The following is a 22,440-nucleotide window of genomic DNA, read 5'->3' as shown; positions in this document are numbered from 1 at the left end:
AGACCTGTCATTCAAAATGTTGATTCACCAGACTATTTATTTCACAAACAAATAAAGATTGGCGCTGTAAGGACACAAGGTAAAGAGGAATATCAAGCACACAGGTTGAGCAGCATTTATCATGATTAAATAATTTGATCATTAGAAAAAGATGGCTTTTCAGGCAGGCCTGCAATGTAGCCCAAAAATTGTTCAATACATAGTTTGTTAATTTCACTTGGCATGTAGGTGTGTACACTAAATATACAACTATTGATGGCACAACTATTAAACTTATTTAGTACTCTGTATAAACAATACTTTTTTACCCATAATACAAATCCACCCATTAGAAGATACGGGGGTTTCTTGTTGACAGGTCTCACATTGCTGTACCGTGGGTGGGTGTCACAGGCTGATTGAGTCCAATGGTACTGCACAACCAGCCAGCAAAGTCAACCTGCTCTGCATCAGACTGTTTGATAAAAGAATGCACCTGAAGAAAAGGAAAGATGTGTAAGATGGTAAAGAGATGAAGAAAAATGTAGCCAAAAAGAACACAGCTAAATATACACACACTCACCGTCAACTGCTTCAGGTCTGCTCTCTCTGCAGGATTCTTAATCAAGCTGCAATGGAGACAATCTGAGAATGTAATGCATTTTAACACCACTAGATGGCATAAAGTCTGATTGGCAGATGTGGATATTCCATTGGTACTGATGTCAGTAAATATTACGATTTATATTAAGAAAAAAATATTTGTCCTACATACCATTTATTCACAAAGTCTTGAAATTCAGGGCTAAATATCCCAGGTAGCTTTGGTGGAGGCTGAAAAAAAAAAAAAGGTCCAGTCAGTACTGAATTCATTAGGCTACAACATTGTATACTATGTATACTATATATACATTATATGTTCATGTCAGGATGTGGTCATATAGTTGGCACACTCACCTCATTGACGATGTAATCCAGCAGCTCAAATATAGCCATCGGTGGTCTGCTGTCAGGTCCGTATGCTGGCGGGTAATAAATAAAGATATCAGCCTGTGACCTCTGCACCATCATCACTCAAGGCCACCAATAAACTTCACTATTTCAATTAAACAATTCCAACATACTTTTAGAAATTATTTAATTACAAGGTGCTGTAATTCAAAAAAAGAGAGCGACTGTGTCCGGTGCAGAAATACAGGATGAAGCAGTGTCGTCTTAGACTTACAGCTGCCTGGTCGCCCTGGGGGTCGTGGCTTTGGGGAAGATTCACTGGAGGCAGCCTCCCCTTCCACTGGGAAACCAAAAATCTGTTCCAGTTCTTTAGCATCAGGTGGGGGGATAGGGAAGCGTCCAATAGCCATTTCAACCAGGGACAGACCCATACTCCAGATATCCGACTGAACAGAGTAATGGGTGCCCTGTAAACGTTCCGGCTACACAACACACATGCAATTATCACTGTTATAGCAGTTATTAATTTGTGCAACAGTTAGAACGTTGCAGATAAAAACAGCATAATAAGAACCACAGCAATCAAGAGTAAAATTACCTGGCTTCAGGCAGGTTCCAACTTTACAGTAGTAAGTTGATAGTAAAATAGGCAACGGTGATAATATATTAGAATAAATACTGTGAGTTTGAGTAACCAGTTTTAATGAAAAGTTTTCAAATGCAGCTTGCATGCTAAAGCAGATTAAAAAAAATACATCTGTCACATCAATTACTATCATGTTAATAAAAATAAGTACATTGGGGAAGATGCTGAAAAGATATGTGGCCTACTCCACATGAAACCTATTTATAAATCCAGTCCCAGCTGATCTATGAGTCTTAAAAATTGTGAATTGAGAATGAGCTGGGGACTCCACTTGCCTTTAGACATATACATCTGAGACCTACTACAGATGTAACAGGAATCCTAAAGGCTAATGTGTGAATGAGAGCAGCATAAAAGGAGGAGTGTGTCAGTTTTAACTTACAGACATGTAAGAGCGAGTGCCCACAAATGAGTTGGCCATGGAATCTATGAGCTGTCCGCTCACTCCAAAGTCACACAGCTTGATCTCACCGCGGGAATTCACTAAGATGTTAGAGGGCTTGACATCTGAAAGAGGGACATGCAGTATTTAGGAGAACATGGCAGACAAATGTTCAACAGGGAACAGTAAGCACCATAGAACAAACTTCTGCAAAGGCTTGGGGCATGTTGTGCTTTGTGTTGCAAGCCTGTCTGTGTAACATTTCCTTTCATCATTCATATGTACAACAAAGTTCTAGTCTATGTATCTGAAACAGGGAATCACTGCAAGGTAAAGAATAATACTCTGCTTCAAGTAATTTAAACCAAAACGTGTTATTAAGTATAGCATACATATGTATTGTTCATGTATTTAAACGTCTTGTAACCTTTAAAAATACAATTATATTTATAACATATTTTAGTAGATTAAATAGTGATTGACCTCTGTGCATGATCTTGTGTTTCTCCCTCAGGTAGGAGAGCCCTTTAATGACCTGGAAAGACAAATATTGCATATCAGCCTAGCAGATTATTTGGTAGTACACAAGAAATAATGTACTACTGAATATGCATCCGTGAGAAAAACAGTTCTGTATCCAAAAACAAAACAAATATAGCTGTAGTGTGACGACCGAACACAAAACTGGTAGGAGAGGTGTTGGAGCTACCCACAGCGATGCTGACTTTGCCAAGGATCTGCTCTGGGATCTTGCCCGCCTTCTTCAGAGACTGATCCAGGGAGCCGCCGTCCTACAGCCAGCAGGGGAGCAAAATACGGAGAGCACAAAAATATAATTTGTGAAATTCAACACATTCAAACAAAACTGGTTTGTGTCAATAAAAGTAGGGTTGCACAGTACAGGCAAGACAACACACTTGTTACACAGACTGTAAAGCAGCTCTGAATGCTGTGTAAATACATTGGCAGGCACAATATATGAAAGATAAGTACCATATGTTCCATGCAGATGCTGATTTCTCCATCGCTGTAGAAAGCTCCATAGAAGCCCACAATGTAGGGTGAGTTACACTCATGCAGCACCTGCAGTTCCCTAATGATCTGGTTCCTAATTGCTGGTTTGATCTCCAGGTGGATTAACTGGAACACAGGATCATGTTTTATTTATGTTCTCTCATCACACAGAATATGAATACTAAGATTTTCAATCTGTCTTTTCTGTGTGCACACACAAGAACATTAAATACTCTACATGGTTTTATGATAAACAAAAAATCATTAGGAAAAATGTTACAATGTGGACATGTGTCAGTATTTCAGTGTGGATCAAACATAGCTTTTTTAACATTGTGTTAAAGACTGTTTGTCACAGTCACCCATATTTATGTTGTTGTCAAAATACTGGAAAAACAGTGAAAACAGTGCTGATGCCTGTAAAAATCAATGCCTGTCTGATATACTGAAGGAAACTCAGCCTGTAACTGGCCATCAGGGCCTCAGCTTACCTTCCTTGCCATAATCAGACCAGAGGGTCTGTGGGAGACCTTGAAGACAACTCCTCCGTTGCCTGCACCCAGCTCACAGATCTTTTCAAAGTCATCGTCCTTCAGCTCTCCCACCTTCTGCTTCTGTGTCAGAAAAGCCTCCAGGCGTTTCCGCTGCTGCTCATCTAACTCAAGCTCCTCAAGTTTTTTTTGCAGTGCCTCCAAGTTTGTTCTTAGAAGGTAAAGACAGAGAGGAAGATGAGTAAATCATGTATTATTAACGTATTCTTTCATAAAAGGACATTGAGTCCATTCAGACAGAACTTTCTCAGATGTTCTTTCCTAGAAGTACCAGCAGATCTGGACACTGTGTGTGTATCTATTATATAATTGAATTCTTGAAAAAAAAGACATAGCTTGGTGTGTGACAAGTACTACTGTATGTGCCTTGGGGAACAATGGCAACTAAGCAAAGACCCACCAGGAAGACAGAGAGGGTCATCGAGTATGTTTTAGTGTAACTTCCCAGATCCTGATGAGAGGAAGCTCAGAGCTCCTCTGAGCACTGACACTGCTCCCCAAATGCTGTTGTTATGGCAATGCATTTCCTTGAGACATCAATTATGAACCTCTGACAACCATTATCTCAAAACACTGTACGTACTGCAACACAAAGCCAGTCAAAAATCTTTGTATAGGTGGACTACAGTGCTCTTCCCTCTGCTGCTCCACCTCCAGCAAAGAGAGGGTTAAGTGGTTTTATTTTTGACTGCAGGCCTGCATATCCATGGAGACGAGGTGCTGAGTTAGAGTTGGTTGTGGGTAGCGTGGGCGTTTTTTCGACAAGAGCTGGGGGTGGAGGAGGCTGGAGATACTGAGAAGAAGAGCAGCCTGAAACACACTCCACACAATACGTATGTGGGAGAGACTACAGTAGCTCCACACTGCAGCCTCCCCCCACCTCTGGGTGCAGGAAGAAGTGAGCACGACACTGGCCCTTTGTGCTTCATCCACACAATGTCCAAGGACATCCAGTAGAACTTGCATGCAAAAGACTCAATATTTCTGCAGCTTGGCATAAGGTCCAAGAAAGAAGATGGCATTGCTGTTATCATCATCATGTGTTAAAGGCTTTTAGCCATACATTAGATTTTGCCTTGTGACTGGGTTGCAAAATATTTGCCTACTTTGACTTTTATAACACTATAAATTCTTTAAAAATGTAAGTTATTTACATTTTAGCACAAGAATAGGATATTACGGTACTGTAAAACATTATTACATACAAAATTACATTATTAATAAAAAAAATGAAACCATATAAACTTATGCGGCTGCAGCTGTGATGCCTTCATATATTTTTCCACATCAAGACTGCTGTCAATCTGCCTTTTTTTCTCCACAAAACCTACAACATAGATCACAATGGACTGAAAGATGTTCAGTGGATCAAGTATTAGAAAACAGGAGCATCACAGACTCAGTGCTTCATCAAATAAAGCTCATGAGTTAGTAAGGATCCAAGGAAAATACAGTACCAGTCAAAAGTCCTCTCCCATGAGAAAGTGTATCCAAAAGTTTGACTGGTACTGTAGATCATATCTTCTTTGCTTTTTTAATACAGAAAACATTGTGCTTTGATTGATTGAGTTTATCTAATACCTCCACAAAAAAACAGAATAGTGTTTAAACTGAAGTAGTATCAATCTCTTTGTGGTACAACCAGATAGCGTACGCTGTATCTAACCAGTGAAGAATCAGCACCACATACTATGGTTGCTGTTCTGGGTTAATCATTAATTTCCTTTTCACACATTCACATTTACACAACAAGCCTATGTATAGGAATGAACAGCAACCTTTTCTGGATAAAAGAGGTATAAAGATTCCCTAAATAATACATTCAATAATTAATTCTGTAAGTTTGGATGAATATGATAGTAGGATTTTATCCAAGATTTTAGCAAATAGCAAGTTGCCTGAGCAGGTCTTCCCAGAACAGGTTGTTTTTATTTGTTCTCAGATCTCCACTGATAATATTACATGGTTGGCTGGCATTATGTGGACCACTCAGTACACTTCTCTCGTGGCTGCCAGCCATTTCACGCTGAGAAAGCATTTGGCGGGCAGTAATGGCAATTTCTTTTCAACAGAGTAGAATGGTCTGCTTTCAATAAGAGGCGCATCGATTGCTGCTAGTGTGAACATCAGATCTTCCTGTGTGCTGGTCTAAAATCATTTATAATAATATATACAATAATAATAATTTATAATCATTTTTATGTGTCTGCTTAGAAACACAAGCATTTTCTCCCCTTTTTATTCAAAACAATTGGTAGGTTTTCTTTAGTTTCAGCTATATTGATAATGTTTTATCACCCATACGTCCTTATACAGTATAGGCCTTTTTCACAGAACACATTTTGACATGTCACAGTAGACAAATCACAGGTGAAATTAATACAATTAATGATGACTGAATTTCATTAGGGTTCTTCAGTTTCAGGTTCCTGGCATTGTGCATGCTCGCTCACTGACACGCTGTCATGGCTTACGGGGACACTTGAAAAGGACAGACACATCGTTAATGTTATTAGGAACACCTGTGCCTTTTCTAAGATGACAAGTCTGTTGCGAAGAAGGTCAGCTGGGTGGAGATGGTGGTATAATCAGCCAAAATATGAAACACCTGTAGGGATGAACCTGGCTGTGTAGGGCCTTTAATTGTTCGATTCATGGTGATCCCAAACATACACACTCATCCTATTATACCATATGTGGAGCAAAGTTGCCTGGTCCTTTAAATGCAGTCCTCCCCTTCAGTGGTCTGCAAATATTTGGCAAAGCTGCAGCTCTCCACAAGCAAATTACCCTTCCACCTTGCAGAGCTAAAATTAGGAAATCAGGAAATATTAAAAATTTTGGTTGACACATCGGCCTCGTTAGACATTTACACTCTGCACTCTTGGAAATGGATCGGCCTACTCCTCTGTAACACCTACAAGTTCAGATGCACATTGCTCACCTCTTACAACAAATTATAAATCAGACATGAATATCGTTTATTTCTCATTTCAGCTTCAAAGAAGTTGTCTTGATGATGATACGTCTAAACACTGGATGTGATATGATGAAGGGGGCACTTTAGGAGATTGCACATCACCAGTTGCTCAAAAACTCTGGAATTTAAATGGACTATAATTTGTCTAGAGTATAGGCATTCACTTAATATGCAATAATATACTCAATTAAGGTTTAATGGATTTGGTTCCAGCATTTTCATTGTGTATTCAGACTGTGATCCTATGATGTTTGGTACCCTTGTCATCAGACACACATCATATAGGTTCATCACTAGATCAATCAAATTGAACTTGTAATGCTGTGTGTACCTATAACAATTATTACTCGGGTTCCTTTTTCACGTGGCTGTTCAGAAGTTTAGTTTTTATGCAGTGTTAAGGAACAAAATGTCTGCAGATTATCAGGGTAATATGTGTGCCTGCAGACCAGTCATCAACCATCACAGAGCCTCAGACAGATGAAAGTGTGGACCCAAATAAATCTGTCTTTTTATGGAAAAGAGGTCAGAGTAACACCATGCTGCATGGCTTTCTGTCATCAGTGTGTCAGTCTGAGTGTCACAATGCAAGACACACACACACACACACACACACACACACACACACACACACACACACTGTGAGTTCCTGCTCTGGTGGGAGGGATCCCTCCACAACAGAGACTTCCACATCTCTGATTCAGAGTTCCTGATTGTTGCTGCAGATCGTGACATGCAGCTCCTTGGCCTCAGCGGGAGGAATGTGCTCAACTCCAGCCAAACATTATGTCATCATCAACTCCTACTGAGCAAAGCCAAAGCACAACTACCCTGTTTAACACTATTAACATACTGCTCTTCCAACATAAAAGCATGAAGTGTCTTTAATATCCGCTAATATCTTTTATGATCCTAATATATAAAAGTGTATAGATAAATGTATATATGGAATATTAATTATAATGAATGCTCTCTCTTTAATATTCAATTTAAAATGAAATGTTACAAAATTATAGCACACTTAAGATGTTTTCTATTTAACGTCAGCTAATTTATGGAGCTGATACAAAAAGTGGATTAACTGATTAACCAATTCACAGAAAATTAACCATCTGTTAACCATTAAATGGGAGAACTTACTGCTTTTCTTTGTCTTAAATAATAAAAAACTGTGTACATTTATGCTTTGGACTGCTGGTCAGACAAAAAAGAAAAAGCAGGTTTATTAGTCTAATTATATGTTGATTTAATACAGGGTTGGATTTTAGTCCTTCAGTTGTATGATCTAATGAAATATTACACCTCTACAACACATTTGAAAACCATCACGAGGGATGATAGCTTATGTAATACTCATCTGTACTGATACAGCTTGCTGCTGGACTGACTGGGCTTTTCTCTGTGAACTCAGAGCTATGAGAGCATTGTGTCACAACAATTTAATATCTCCATTACTGTGTTTTGTCAAACGGTGGTGGGAGCAGGCCTACACAAAACTTCTTCAACACACAGAAATATTACTGGCTCCCGGCAAAGGTCGATCTCTGACTAATCCGTGTCCACACAAAGTGGGATATAAGAGTTACAGAGCGACCTGCTCATCCTTGACACTCTGAAGAATGGCCCTGAGAGCTGCACATTATTGATCCTTTTCACAGCAGACATTTTGACTTGCCATAGCAGGAAAAACACAGGTGATACAGATGTTGTTTACAACGGCTCAGTTACATCAAGTAGTCCCAGTAAGCCAGCATGCACAATACCAGAACCCTGGACACCAGCTCATCGAGATGTAATGCAGTTAATTAGTTAATAAGAGTATGCTAAGAGTAACACATGTCTGCTGGGAAAAACCTCCAATGAAAACTATGTTAACATTTTCTTTGTAACGTAATTAATTTGTGTAAGAAAGCAAAAGTAAAGAAATAAATTGGAACTGTAAAATTTTCAGCAGCTGCAACATTTAGTGTAAACTAGTGCGTGAATCGATTAGCTGATCAACAAGCAAATCTATCAACCACAAATCTGAAAATCAATGAAACAATTGGTATTTATAAAGAAAAAAACCCAAAGGTTTACTGGATCCAGCTAAAATATGAGTTGATATGAATTACTGGTTGGGCTGGTGCATGGCTGACACACTTCAATCGATTAGTTGATCAACAGAAAACTTGTAGCCAACTATTATTATAACTGTTTAATGACAAACATTTGCTGTGTTTTGAGCTGTTTGAAGATGTATTTTTAAGTCAAAATCATTAATTGAAAAAATAATATCGACTTTCATCAATAATGAAAATGATCATTAGTTGCGTCTGTGCAGGCATAATGTGAAGACGTCACCTTGGACTTTGGAAACTTAGATTATCAATTATTCATCATAAGCATCTCAATATATGAATCGATAATAATGAAGGTTTTCATTAGTTGCCGCCCAAGCACTCTCTCTCTCTCTCTCTCTCTCTCTCTCTCTCGCACGCACACACACACCTGATGCAGAGTCCACAGAGTTACACATACAGTAAATGGGGTCCATGTTATTGCAGTTGTCACGAGCCGACTACATATTAAACACGAATTTGACATAAATGATCGATCACATGTCGTTCATCAATATATCCCCCCAATCACCAGCAGTCTGAATGTCAGCAGCGCATCAATATTGACACTCACTCCGTGGCTCCGGTGCCGTTGATAGTGTTTCCATCGGGGATCGGGTTGAGTTGGATCGGCTCTGGCTTCCTTCTCTTCTGCATGTTACACACGAGAAACCAGCTGGTGCACAAACACACGAGCTACTAGATGAGGAAGAGGCTCGGTCAGATTAGTCGACAGGCTGGGCTGACAGAAGAAGAAGAAGAAGACACACACGGCGGTGCAGTCATAGGCTGGAGGGACTGATATTCTTCTTAATGGGTGGATGTGAATGATCCGGGAGATGAAACGTCACAAAAATATTTACGTTCGTCTTCCGGACAGCATGGTGGTGCTTGGGACAGCGCCCCCCTCTGCTGGTCATGTGTGGTATTGTAATGCTTTAACCCAAGTGACAGTTTCATTCAGATCAGAGGTGGCAGCAGGGTTGTGGCTATAATATCATTCATAATATTTGAACTGTGACTATTATTATTCAAGCTCTCTTTATACATCCATGACATCGAGGCCATTTTCTCTCTCTTGTTTCTGGGAATTTGGGGGTTTTATCCACCTGCAGACCACAGGTAGATGATTTTATAGGCCGGTTTAGCATTTTAGACTCAGTGTGTATTTAAACTGGACTACCTTTAGGCTACAAAATAATGAAAAGAAATGAAAAATCCAAATAAAATATTGTCCAGTATGTAACTTATACTAGTGTGATATGGAAACTTGGAGCCACCAGACACTGAGAATTGACTTTACAGTGACACAGGAGACATCTTGTGTTCAGCAGGAAAACTTTAGAAATGAACATATTTTGCATATTGATAGATTCTTGAATTGTGTAATGAGGCAGAAGGACGCCTTATTACTGATTTTAATGTGAAAATTACACCTTTTTTGTGGAAAAAACATATCAGACACACATTATTTCTCCAATTAGACTATGTATATATGTCTTTACTTGTCTTTAGATGCAGTATTTCCCCACCAGATGATGATATGCTATGACCACAGTACCTGGATACAGCCCTGGGTGGGAGGGCACTGTTTTTTACAAGTCATGAGCAAGTTTGAAATTTAGAGATGCAACATCCAATATTAGCTGTCCAAAATGAATAATTCCTCCTTAATATTAATGCCATGTTTCCCTTATTCTAATAGTAGCGATAAAATAGTCTTAACAGAGTCAATTTAAGTTAAAGCCAGAATATATATATTCTAGTGCGATAACACAAGAAATCAGATGTAAGTTTGGCTGTTTTACTGTTTTTTGACTGAATTTAATGATGAGAAAATGATCAAGAAAAGTATAAATAAAACTTTCTTCACCATTTCCCATACATTCTTTTTTATTATTCAGGATCCCACCATTATATTTTCCTAAATGTTTAATTATGCAAAGTCCAGAATAGCAATGACGCACTTGGACCTCCCAGTAATGTATTATTTCAATAATATTGTTTCAGGTAATTCAATGTCTCACCACAAGATAAATAGAAAAGCGCCAAAAAGAATTTAATGGAAGCGAAATGAATGCAAATGTGAGTTCACTTTCATGCAACTTGTGTGTAATTATTATGCAAATGGAGTAAATTATTTAAATGCAGGAAAAACATTTGAAGACCACTTTATGTAATTCATTTAATGTCATTAATTTCTAATTAGGATGGAATATGTTTATTATCAGTAGTCACCATTTTCAACAAAGCAAGTCAATAATTAAATAGAGCTTATTGGGTAAACAATTTAATATTTAGCTATTCCCGATTTCGTCTTGCTCCCACGTTACAGAAAACCTCCAGCATTTACCTCACCAACCTGTAATCTCATTCGAAGATGAGCGTTTAAAATAATTTCACCATCTTTTTGCTTCCAGTTTATCATCAGCCTCCCATAAATCCAATGAAAATTTAAACATGTTCTGCTTCTGTTTTATTTCAGTCCACGATCACTGAGGATTCAGTGTGTGATTTCATCCACAGCAATACCCTCTCTTCTTTACTTCCCTTTAAACACTTGGCAACTTGTATTATTGTTGACACTCTCTGTGGCTGTTGAGAGGATTAAAAGAAGCTGTTGATGAATATGTTTTATATTCTACAAGAGATCAGATTTTTACAGGAGCTCAGGCTTGTGCTGAACAGTCCCAAGCTTTCTTATATTTTTCTATCAATGCCCTTTTTACCAGTTATACACTGACAAAAATCTCAAATCTCAAATGGCTTTTGACAAAATGATTCCGACAAATTAAATTCTGAACTTTAAAACAATTTTCTGAGTACTTATTAACCTATTCATCTTTCTGATCTATTAAATCACAATGGTTTGTTCTTTCTTTAATTTAGGGTTAATACTGTATCAGCCAGACTGTTTGACCTCTGTGGACACAATTAATCAAAACTACAAATTAATGGTTTCACCGGAGCACATCACCTCTCCTAGTGAGTGATGTGTCAGCTGTCAGCCTGACCGTACCATGTAGATTAGATATCAAGCACAACCTGAAACTGCCCATTTTTATAATCTGCTCTGAAGTCTCTACACTTTGTCCTGACAGAGACAAGGCCACTGAGTCGTGCTCAGTTTACCAAAAGCATCTTGCTGCCAAAATCATCTTTTCCTCCATAAACTAAGACTGACAGCAGGAAATATTGGTCGGGTCCTATCTTGAGCCCATGGACAGGAACCGTGTGAATTCTAAGTTGCTTTTGACAAATTGGGTTGTGGCCACTCAAGTATATCAGACCTGCTACAATCCTCCCACATGGACCATAAAACATGTACACCAGCGTTTTTTTTCCTGGGGGTCAAGACCTACACAACTTGTTGCAAGATGATTATCAGGATAGGAAAAACTCCTGCTTCTCAAAACTCTTTGGAGCTTTTTAAAATCTTTGCCTTTGTCCTTGTGAAAAAAGCTCTGAAACACTTCAAATGAACTGCTCACAACATATAAACATATACCTATAGAGAGGGGGTTCAAGTACTAGATATTTCTTTGTATTGAGGGTTAAAAAGCAGACATGGTTGGGAACCATTTCTTAAAACAAATACTGTTTTTACTACATTTGACCTGTGGGAATGCCAGGTCTTCTCGACTTGATGGGAGGATTCTTAACAGAAATATATATATATATATATATATATATATATATATATATATATATATATATATACATATAGTTTACACTGTCATTGCATGCTTTATTTCCAATACATTCTCTGAAGTACATCATCTATTGGGTTTTAAAAAACAAACATAATATCATCAAAAATAATAATGATGACAATATACTGAGATGACTACATAACAACTGAAGTTCATTCAGCTTGGACTCTATTATATAAAACGTAAACAGCCAGCTGGCTAACACTGGTACATTTACAGAAATGTTGATTAATGTGTGTTTTCTTTATGAATAAATAAATATAAATTATATGAAAATAAACACCTCCTTCCTTCCCCCACCAGTCCACTCGCCTCTCCAACAACCCTCATCTTTTAATAACATTACTTGTGTGGACCAGGGTAAAAGTAATCTAAACAAGGACTTGATCAAATGATAATATTCCAGGGCCCCCCTGCAGCTCACCTGATTGAGCTGGCGTCCCATGTATCGAGGCTGAGTCCTTGCTACAGCGTCCATGAGTTTGGGTTTTTGTTGAGTGATTTAAGTTTTTGTGATTGAGATTTCCCCTCCACCCCAAATCACAGGAGAAATTGCATTTGTGTTGCTCTAAACAATAGAAAATTATACTAAAAGTCGACCTCCAATCAAAAAGGAGTTTTGCTCATTGTTACTTCAGCCTGCACTGTAAATAATTTTGAGCTGGTTCAATTTCAAGAACTGAACTTAAGCTGAATAATAATAAAGTCTTATTTGAGTTGTAAAACCAATTGAGTTACTTAAGAACTTGAGAAAACATGTTCAATAAGCTTAAGATATTGAGTTGAACTAACGTTCACAATGATTTGATTTCTTTTCACATTTTCTCAGCTAGTCAGTTCTTCATTTCACACAAAGAACTTACAGCTGCTCCTGTTCCAGCATTGACACAAACACAAGATGTGAAGCTGCTCCCAGTGAATTTATCAAATTTTATATGAAGGAGGTAGAGACTGAATTCAAGACTAACCTTCATCGTGGTTTGCAATGTTTTTCGTGTTGTGACTCATAACACATCTTAATATGTATTAGAGACACACAGCACGTTTTCATCATGTAAAAAAAGAAGGATCTCAAGAGAATTTTAAACAATGCATGCTGGGAAATCTGCTAATATGCTGATTCTTTAGAAACTTAATTTATTTAATAAGTTGATTGAACTCGGTATGGTGCATTCATTCAAATGCTCATTCAAGTCAAAATACTTGAGGTTAAAAGAACTCATGTTTGTATGTTCTGAAGTGGTCTGAAAATAAAAACTAGAACATTTAGGTTTAATTAACTTAAACTTAAATAAAATGTTAATATATTCAAGTCAATGAGAAAAATTGTACCCAATTATGTTTCAAACACACACACACAAAAACACAATTGTAATTGTTTTACTCCAAACGCACTATTTTCTGTCCATTTCAAAGAAAGACAGTTATGTCCATTAGAATCTGAGCATGTTCTGAATTTAAGACATGGAAACCGATCATATATCGTCTAATATGCAACTTGCAACAGGTGTGAGTGGAGAACTCCATATGCACATACACCGAGAGTGGATCTTTCAGGGAAGTAGGAGACATGTTGTGGCCAGCATCTTCATCATCATCTAAAGATACTGGATTTTTTAATAAGGGCAAAGGAGATAGATTCTTTAACAAAGTAACATGATTTTTTTATGGAAACTCCCTGCTATATCCAAATTATTATTTAAAGTAGAGCAATCTTTTTTGTATATCTGAACATGTCTGGAGGGGATCTTTAAAAAATTTAGCAGCAACATTTTTTTTTCCAGAGTCAGTGTCTCTGGTACTCAGGATAATCCACTGACCTAGCTGTCAACAGTTTTATGAGGGCTATTTCCTTTTTAGAAAGCAGTTACAATGAAAACTTTGACTTTGAGGTCTGTGGATTATCCAGAATAACAGGGACTGTTGATGCTGCTCCAAATGTCACCCCCCAATGTCATTTATCAGAGCTGTGAACACCACAAATTAAATTACATTTATGTCCATTTTAATGCAGCAGAAATCTCAGAGACCAATATCCCAAATGAAAAATCTGCGCAAATAAAAACAAAACTGTGTTTATTCTATCTATTTATTTATATGTTTTCATCTCTGCTTGCAACTGAATTGGCGGACAATCACACATTCACTTGAAATAAACAAATACCTTACAGTCTTGCTCTCTGTTGTTTCTGGTTTTCTAGTTTTTATATTTTATATTTGATATAAATGTTTTCATCTCTCTCTCTCTCTTTCTCTCTCTCTCTCTCTCTCTCTCTCTCTCTCTCCTATGGTTTTGTTTTGTAGTGTCTGGTTGTTGTTTGTTTGTTGTCAGCTGTAAATTAAAGTCAAATAAACTTTAATATATACAAAATTAAATAAGCAAAAATATTATTTTGCAGCAGCATCCAACTGATGTAATGTCTGTCTATCTATCTATCTATCTATCTATCTATCTATCTATCTATCTATCTATCTATCTATCTATCTATCTATCTATCTATCTATCTATTGATTGTGCACATGATATCAAATAAATCAATGTCTTCGTACTTCTTTAAGCCCTTCTTTTAATTAGCGTCTACTGATTGAAATAATGTTTCTTTTGTTATTTGAGTGGCAGAAATCAGACATCACTGTGGAGCAAATGCACATTATGGAGGATGGCAACTGAGAATTACAACAGATGTCAGATGTCTCTGGCTTCTTTAAGTCCAACACTATTTGTAGTGTTAAATGGTTTCTGTACAGTATTATTACAGTATTTTACAGTAGCATTGTGTTTACATTTATAGTATTGCTAGGCCAACAGTTCCTCAGTTACAGTTTAGTTCCATTTATTTTAAACAAATACAGTATATAACTGTAATCACATACTCAAGAGACAACGCTGTGCCACGAGGACACCGCAGACGAGACATAAAAGGAACAAGCTCAGATACACTGATTGAGGAGGAGCTGCAGTGCTGGAAAACCAGAATACGCCATGTCTTGTTTGATGCTTTGGATTTGTTGCCTCATCCACCACTACTTTGTTTGGGGAGTTGGGGATTTGTGGTCAGGGATTACAGCAGGCCACAAAGGCAGCTTCTGAAGCAGGCGATAACAGCAGACAGCACAACAGTTGCTCTGACTGAGAGGAGAGGCCAGCAATGGGGTCCCAAACATGCAAATCTGTCCAATGACTAAGACAGAAATGTAGGCACAGGATGTGCCAGCTTTGGTAGGACAAGAGGGTACTCATGCATTATTTTCATTTCTTTGAATAATTGTTAATAAGCATGCTATTTGCTTTTTATTAAGTGGTTGAATCTCATTAGTGTTTGAGATTCCCTCCTCAATCCACATTCAACAGAATTACCTGCAGACTGTGGACTTAATTTACAAGTGGTGGTCTATTTAGTCCCTTTTACAATATTCCTTCACCCTGAGTGTCTTCCCCTTGGACAGGATGGAGTTTGTGAAAAGGAGCAAAAGAAAACAAAGGAGGGAAAAAACAAATTGCTTCAGGAGAGGATTTTTCTCTGCATAAAATAATTTGTTTGCAGATCCTTGAGTAGTGTAATGGATTTTCAGTTTCATACAGAACATAATGTCCCTTACCCAGTGGCAATGGGAAGGTGGAGCTGTGCCCTTCTGTTTGAGTAAGATAATTCAGCAGGCTAATACAAAGGCAAAGACAACTGTGTCTTCTTTTACTACAGATGTAGTTCATCTGGAGCCGGGCCAAAGCTACACACAGAGGACCGCATGCGCTGAATGTAGCTGCAAATACATTTCTGATAAAGTATGAAAAAACAAAAGTCTGACTCAGCTGAACTGAGGCAGAACAAGTACTTGTAAATGACTGATACATAAACACACACACACACACCCACACACACCCACACACCCACACACACACACACCCACACACACACACACACACACACAAGTGAGATACAACGCTGGGAATACTGCAGGTTTGGTTTAGGGGGATGTTGAACTACACAAGGTCATGGTAAACATAGACATCCACCTGAAAGTTAGCAGTGGTGTAAAGTAGAGACATATTCAACTATATTTCACAGGTACTTTACAAATAGTAATTTAAACAAATTATTATGTTAATATGATAAATTAATAATAAAAAAAGGTCAAACATTTCATGGTTCCAGATTGTCAAATGTGAGGATTTTGCTGCTTTTCCTTGTGTTAAACTGAATCAACTGTGCGTTTGAACCATCAGGCTGACAAGACAAGAATGTATTTTAGACATACCAAACAATTAATTAAAAATCACCATAATAATCAATAAGTTTAATTATCATTAAGTAAGAGCCCTATATAATTCAGTTAGCTGCACTTCAACCAACTACAATAGTAAATGTTTCTTACACATTAATGCATCAGAGAGATTATTCTAATGATATGATATATAACACTCACAGGGGCCAGTACTTTATACTTCAACTACATGTTGCTAGTAATACATCATTTATACATACTACATACATAATAAATACCTGAGATTTTTCTGCAGTGGGATATTGTTACTTCCTCCACTGCTGTTCCCATGGAGTTCTAATTGCAATTAAATGCAGACAGTCGGTTGACTTTGGGAGATTAGGTAATTACTGTAAAATCAGAGCATAATGTGTGAAATATTTTTCTTTGTTATTTCAGTGATTTTGGGTGTTTGACATTGCACATAATCACTGAGAATCACCGAGAAACATCAGAAAAAGAGAAAGAGAGGGTTTAATGGCCCTCTGAGAGCTTGGAAACTAACAGGTTGTAAAAACTTTTTTAAAAGCATATTTTGACACAGTTCAGTGGTTTAGCAGTTTCACCAGTGCTGAGACTGATAGCGAGCTTTGAGTGGCTGCAGAGGTGTTGATTGGTGGTGTAGATGACTACGGATCTGTTCAGTGTTGAGTGCTATACTGGATGTGTGCTGCTTTTAGAGCATTTATCAATAAGCCACTGGCAATACTTTTTACATTCCCTGCTGTGTCAAGTTTTATTTCACAGTTGAATTGTCATATGTTTCCTGTAACATGTCTTTACCACATTTGGTGCTGACACTGAATTTAAGGATAAGTCTAGTGTCAAACAATATATTTTTTCTTATTAGCAATAAATCCCACAAAAAAAGACCTAAACCAGCTCAGCTCTCAGCTCTTTTTCACTTCCCTACCGTGTCTGTGGCAGGATAGGGAAGTCAGCAAATGTTACCGGAGTAAAGGTGTATTTGTTGGGGAATATTTTCATTTGCAGATTAATACACATTTGGTGCTCTACCGCAATGGTTCCCAACATGGGGGTCCAGAGTAAAAATTTCATGGGGGGGTCACAAGGTCTTCTTGATTTTAAGGGGTGTGAGACCACTTTTTGAAAAAGATATACTGTATAGGTCTACAGTATAAACACTTCATTCATTTCTGTGGAGAAACCTAAATGAAATTGTTATTAGATTATTATTTAAGATATAAATCTTACTGGATAAGGGCAAAATGAAGACTTGAATACATATATTCAAAAAGACCGCACTCTCTGCTGAATAGCCTCATCCTGCATTAGAACATTTAAATCAACCAAAGAGCTAATAGCAGTTTATCAGTTGTTTTATTCTGTTATTGTTGTACATTGACTATAATATGAAATATCAATAAAATATGTTACTTAGTCAGGGGTCATCAGTTTACTCAACTGTAGAAAAGGTATCCCTTCAGGAAATAGGTTACTCTAGTGCTCTAGTGAGGAGGACAGTGTGTGGGACTCACCCATGCAGTGCTCGTGATCACAGTAATAAAGCACTGTTTTCAGTAGTTTTTAGAAAGCAATTGAGCTCTGTTTTTGTTTTTTGCATTGGATTTGTTGACAATAACAAATGTACATATCACCAGACTTTACAGTTTTATAGGTAACACAATTATTCAGTAAAAAAAAGGATAATTTACCTTAAACGGTCTGTCCACTACACTCACCAGCCTCTGACCTCCCACTTTCATACATCTCTGTCACTTTAAGAAACTAGATGCTAGGTTTCAAAATCTTTCATGTGGAAAATCAAAACGGGAATAATGTCTGTCGCAGGAATCGCTGCAAGGTGTGAGGTAGCTCTGCAACAGTGATATCTGAGACCTCGCTCAAATACACAAATGCAAAGTTTTTCTGCCATTGATCAACTTCCTCTGAAGCAAAAATGGAGCATAAATCTATCATAGGCCGATCAGATGAGAACATGTCAGCGCAGGTGGATCTTCAACAATCATCTGAGCATTGAAGGAAAAGCTCATTCTACCTGATCTTACTTGATCTTTTTTCTCCTGGTTCAGAGGAGAACTGAAGTGTTCACCCTTGCAGAAACATATAGGATCCAATTATAATAATTATGCCGTTCCGGGCAATTTACCCACTTTCTCTTCATAAAGGTTTGAATGCTGCAGCCATGTATAGGAAGAGAAGACATGTAATCTTTTATAGAATTATAAAAGAGACCCTGTCTTTGGATTTTAGACACCTTGAACGGGTTGCTTCCCCATTAAAGGTGGTATCTCCGAGTTGAGTAATAAATCACAAATTGTTGTAGGAATGTACAACAATACCATAACTGTAGTACTATGTTTAAGGTGATATTGTGTTTGTGTTTGTGAGTGTGTGTGTGTAGAGGTGTAGGGCTTGATGATAATGGTGGGTGGGGGGTGGGCATGCAGCATCAGCATCAGCGCCCATGACGTCAGCAGAGTTTAAAGTGGGCCGCGCTTCACCCAGTGAAGTAGAGGAGAGAGAAGAGGGAGGAAGCAGCGGTGGTTCCTCTCACAACACCTGACTTCTGCGCTCCGCTGTGCGTTGAAAACATGCCGGTGTGAACTCCCAGAAACTACCTGCTCTAACCTACCTGCAACTGTTTTGAGTTTTCTCGCTGATCCAAAGATGGAAGACCGTGTTGCGCCGTGGACCCGCTGATTTCTGTTTCACTGAGGGCGAAAACTTCTCAAATCTCCTGAAGGGTGAGTTCAAATGCATTTTCCCGAAAACCGAAGGAAGAGAAAAAAAAAAAAGCGGGGTGTTTGATTGATTCGGAAGAGGATGCAAATGATACTGCTGCAGGCATGTCAACAACCATCGACAATATGTGTGGTGATTAACAGCTCTGCAGATGTTTGTTAGAAGAGATAAATTGCTTTTTTGTTGTATTTTTGTTTGTGTTGTTGAAGCGGCCCGCAGTAACTTGGGGCGCAGTCTGCTGGCATTTAGAAAGCGCTGCTGTTGGCTGCTTGATGTGACAAATTGTGCTTTCTATTTAATTAGGCTATTGGCGAGTCTATCCCATGGAAATGTGCGTGCTGTGCCAAAGAAAAGGGCTGTATCATTCCGGAGAGTTTTATAATCCACTGCAGCCATGTATTGTTTTTTTTTTAACATGCCTCGTAGCTTGCATGATCAGCCAGGGAAACTATTAGTTTAAAGACATTTTAAAGCGTTTTGTATTGCAGTGAATGCTAATGATGTAGAAGTGTGTTACAGGATGCATAAGCAGTTGCTTTGAAGTGCTTCAATACAAGTTTACACTGGTGAGTCTAGCTGATCATCTTTCATTTCTTTGTTCATCTCCATGTTAAAATGTTACATTTTAAGATTAACATTGCTTTAAGTGACGCTTCAATGTCACATGGTCTTTCTCAGTCTAAGATCAATTTCTCGATGAGGATTTTAAGATGATTTTGTGTCCTTCAAAGTCAAGGATGAGGAGTGAATCCAGCAGCTGCGAGGAACGATTTGATTCTGTCTAGAATGAACATCCCATGCAGTAGCCTATGTTATATCATTTTCGAGCCACTAGATGACAACAGAGTGCAAGCTAAAGCAGCTGATTAAACTTGCATTAGTCTATTAGTCAATGAGCAGATCTGCACCATGGTTTAATAATGGAATCATTACTGCTGTTGATTTCCTTTGTGCAAAACTAAACAGACCAAGAAGCCTTTTTGCAAAATCAATGATTTTTTATCAAATCAGTGGCAGATACATTAGGTGAGCACACACACAGGCTCTCTCTCTCTCTCTCTCTCTCTCTCTCTCTCTCTCTCTCTCTCTCTCTCTCTCTCTCTCACACACACACACACACACACACACACACACGCACACACACACACTGTCATTTGAAATAACCAGACCCTACAGTAGCTGCTGTTGTTTCGCCCTGTTGGAGCTGCATACGTTGTAGCCCACGCTGTGTATCGGTTCTCCGCATTACAGCAATTTGTCATACAGTCATTTATCATAAATGTACCTTGGCACTACAACAATACAGGTTTTCTTTTGACCCTGAGACTGACACTTTGTCTATACTAAGAGCATGTTTTCGAAAATGGAGATTTTCTTGTTGTTTGATGATTGTATTTTTCTACTTCTTGTTTTTTGGGGGATATATAATGGCTACACATTTACAGGCTTCAATCACTTCCCAGTTTTAACATCCTTCATTCTTTTCCACCTCATAACTACAGAAACACAGCACATGCACATGCACGTGCACGTGCACAAATAAATAATTCATCATCATGCAAACACACATTTTTAACTTACAATTACTGTTTGCTTTTGTATTAAAAAGTTAGATGATGATAGTTTCAAAGTCATAACTACTTCTAATCGACTGAAGCAACAAAGCCAGTTGGTATTTTTGGACCATCTTACCCAGAATAAGAGAAAATGAGGATTAGCATCTCTAATGTTTTTATTTTCTTGTGTTTGTGACTTCCATGTCATTGTAATTTAGGCTGGCAAACAAGTTGACTAAATCCACATATTAATTTTTTATATTTTGTTGCTGTCCTGTGAAAATTATATTTCCAAAATGTCAACTTTCCTTGAGCATAAACATTGTTTTCTGCTTCGTGATCATGCATGTTACAGCTTAAATTGTTTGTTTAGCTTATTAAGGAGTAGGATCATTTTCTTAGTTAGGTTTATCTGATACATTTGAAATAACCAGATCTGGAGATGCATGGTCTTTTCCTTCAGCATTATCTGGCCAATGAGTTTAGGATGTCATTTCATCAAATTATAATGCACATTTATTCAGATTTTTATTTTTTATTCAAAAATATTTTTAAAAATTAATATATAGTCATTTTTTATTGGACCTCAGTCTGCCTGGTGTGCACTTATGTACAAATATTGTAACATGTTCAGTGAGCTTTAAAGTTATTTTCCCCTCTAATAAAGTGGCCATTAATTAAAGCTTGTGATCTGTAGGTTGTTGTTGTATACCATCTGGTGGTTCTCCAGCGTTAGGGTTGGTTCAAGCTGTGATTTCATGCAACTTTTTTCCAGCAATGAGAGGTCATGCTGCCAGAAAACAAATTGATACTCAGTTCAGCTTCAGTGACTTCAGCTCTCAGAAGAGCCAAGGACGGCATTTGCCACAGAGACGCCATGAATTCTGACGTTATTTAATGAGAAGTGAGCAGAGACATCTTTGTCTCATTTTCGGAGCTCTTCTAAAGCGGCGGATCCCTCAAGGGCACACAAGTGGCTTGTGCATTTGGTAGTTTTTTTGTTATGTGCACTTTACAGTCTAGTAAACCCTTTCAACTGGAAATCCTGATGTTTGGCTCAATCAATACATTTAATTAGTGCTGATTAATGAAGGAGCATGGCTGTGGAAGGCTGACAGCTTTCTCACTTCACAAGGACGCGTTCTATTGGCAAGCAGGGAGAAATTGCTTTTCATGGCAGGAATTAGATTTTTGTAGTAATACCAATTCGTAATGTAGATTAAACAATAAAAGAATATATTAGATATTGTGTTAGTGCAATTTACATTTCTGTTTGATTTAGAGGACACTATTTCATTCTTTCATTATTCAATATGCACACTTGATAAGCTGCTGGTTTGGACCCATGCAAGCTCAATCATTTCCTAATCACATGTGAATTAAAAGATTTGCAAACACCCATCAGCACATTTGCTGAGAAACAGTTTTCCCCCCACAGGCCAGATGTGTTGTTGGCAGTGTGAACAGTCTCCAGCAGCGTATCAGGGTGTGCAGTACATACAGTATGCTGTAGGATAATGAGTGTATTGGGTCCGGTTCAGAAGGGCAAATCATAATCGTCAGCTCAGCGTTATAAACT

General features: G+C 38.0%; 2 protein-coding genes across 9 annotated transcripts in view; one reads left to right on the top strand and one right to left on the bottom strand.

Moving 5' to 3' along the window:
- Positions 1–19: 19 nt before the first annotated feature.
- map2k1 (mitogen-activated protein kinase kinase 1) lies at positions 20–9,461 on the bottom strand. The gene is made up of 11 exons (XM_051383453.1): positions 9,177–9,461; positions 3,464–3,674; positions 2,952–3,098; positions 2,672–2,749; positions 2,442–2,493; positions 1,959–2,083; positions 1,205–1,412; positions 937–1,001; positions 755–813; positions 563–608; positions 20–475 (listed from the first exon to the last, which is right to left on the bottom strand). Exons 1-11 carry the CDS (start codon positions 9,257–9,259, stop codon positions 362–364), a joined length of 1,188 nt encoding a protein of 395 aa, XP_051239413.1. The 5' UTR covers positions 9,260–9,461; the 3' UTR covers positions 20–361.
- A 9,637-nt stretch (positions 9,462–19,098) lies between these two features.
- Positions 19,099–22,440, top strand: part of megf11 (multiple EGF-like-domains 11) — a 68,280-nt gene continuing 64,938 nt past the window's right edge. For all 8 annotated transcript variants that reach the window (XM_051382798.1, XM_051382794.1, XM_051382793.1 and 5 more), the window contains exon 1: positions 19,099–19,307. The gene's annotated coding sequence lies outside the window, so the exon portion shown is untranslated. The remainder of the gene's footprint in view (positions 19,308–22,440) is intronic.

Source organism: Dicentrarchus labrax, unplaced genomic scaffold, assembly GCF_905237075.1.
Source record: "Dicentrarchus labrax unplaced genomic scaffold, dlabrax2021, whole genome shotgun sequence".
Taxonomy (NCBI): Eukaryota; Metazoa; Chordata; class Actinopteri; family Moronidae; genus Dicentrarchus; species Dicentrarchus labrax.
This window is presented reverse-complemented; position numbering and strand designations above follow the sequence as displayed.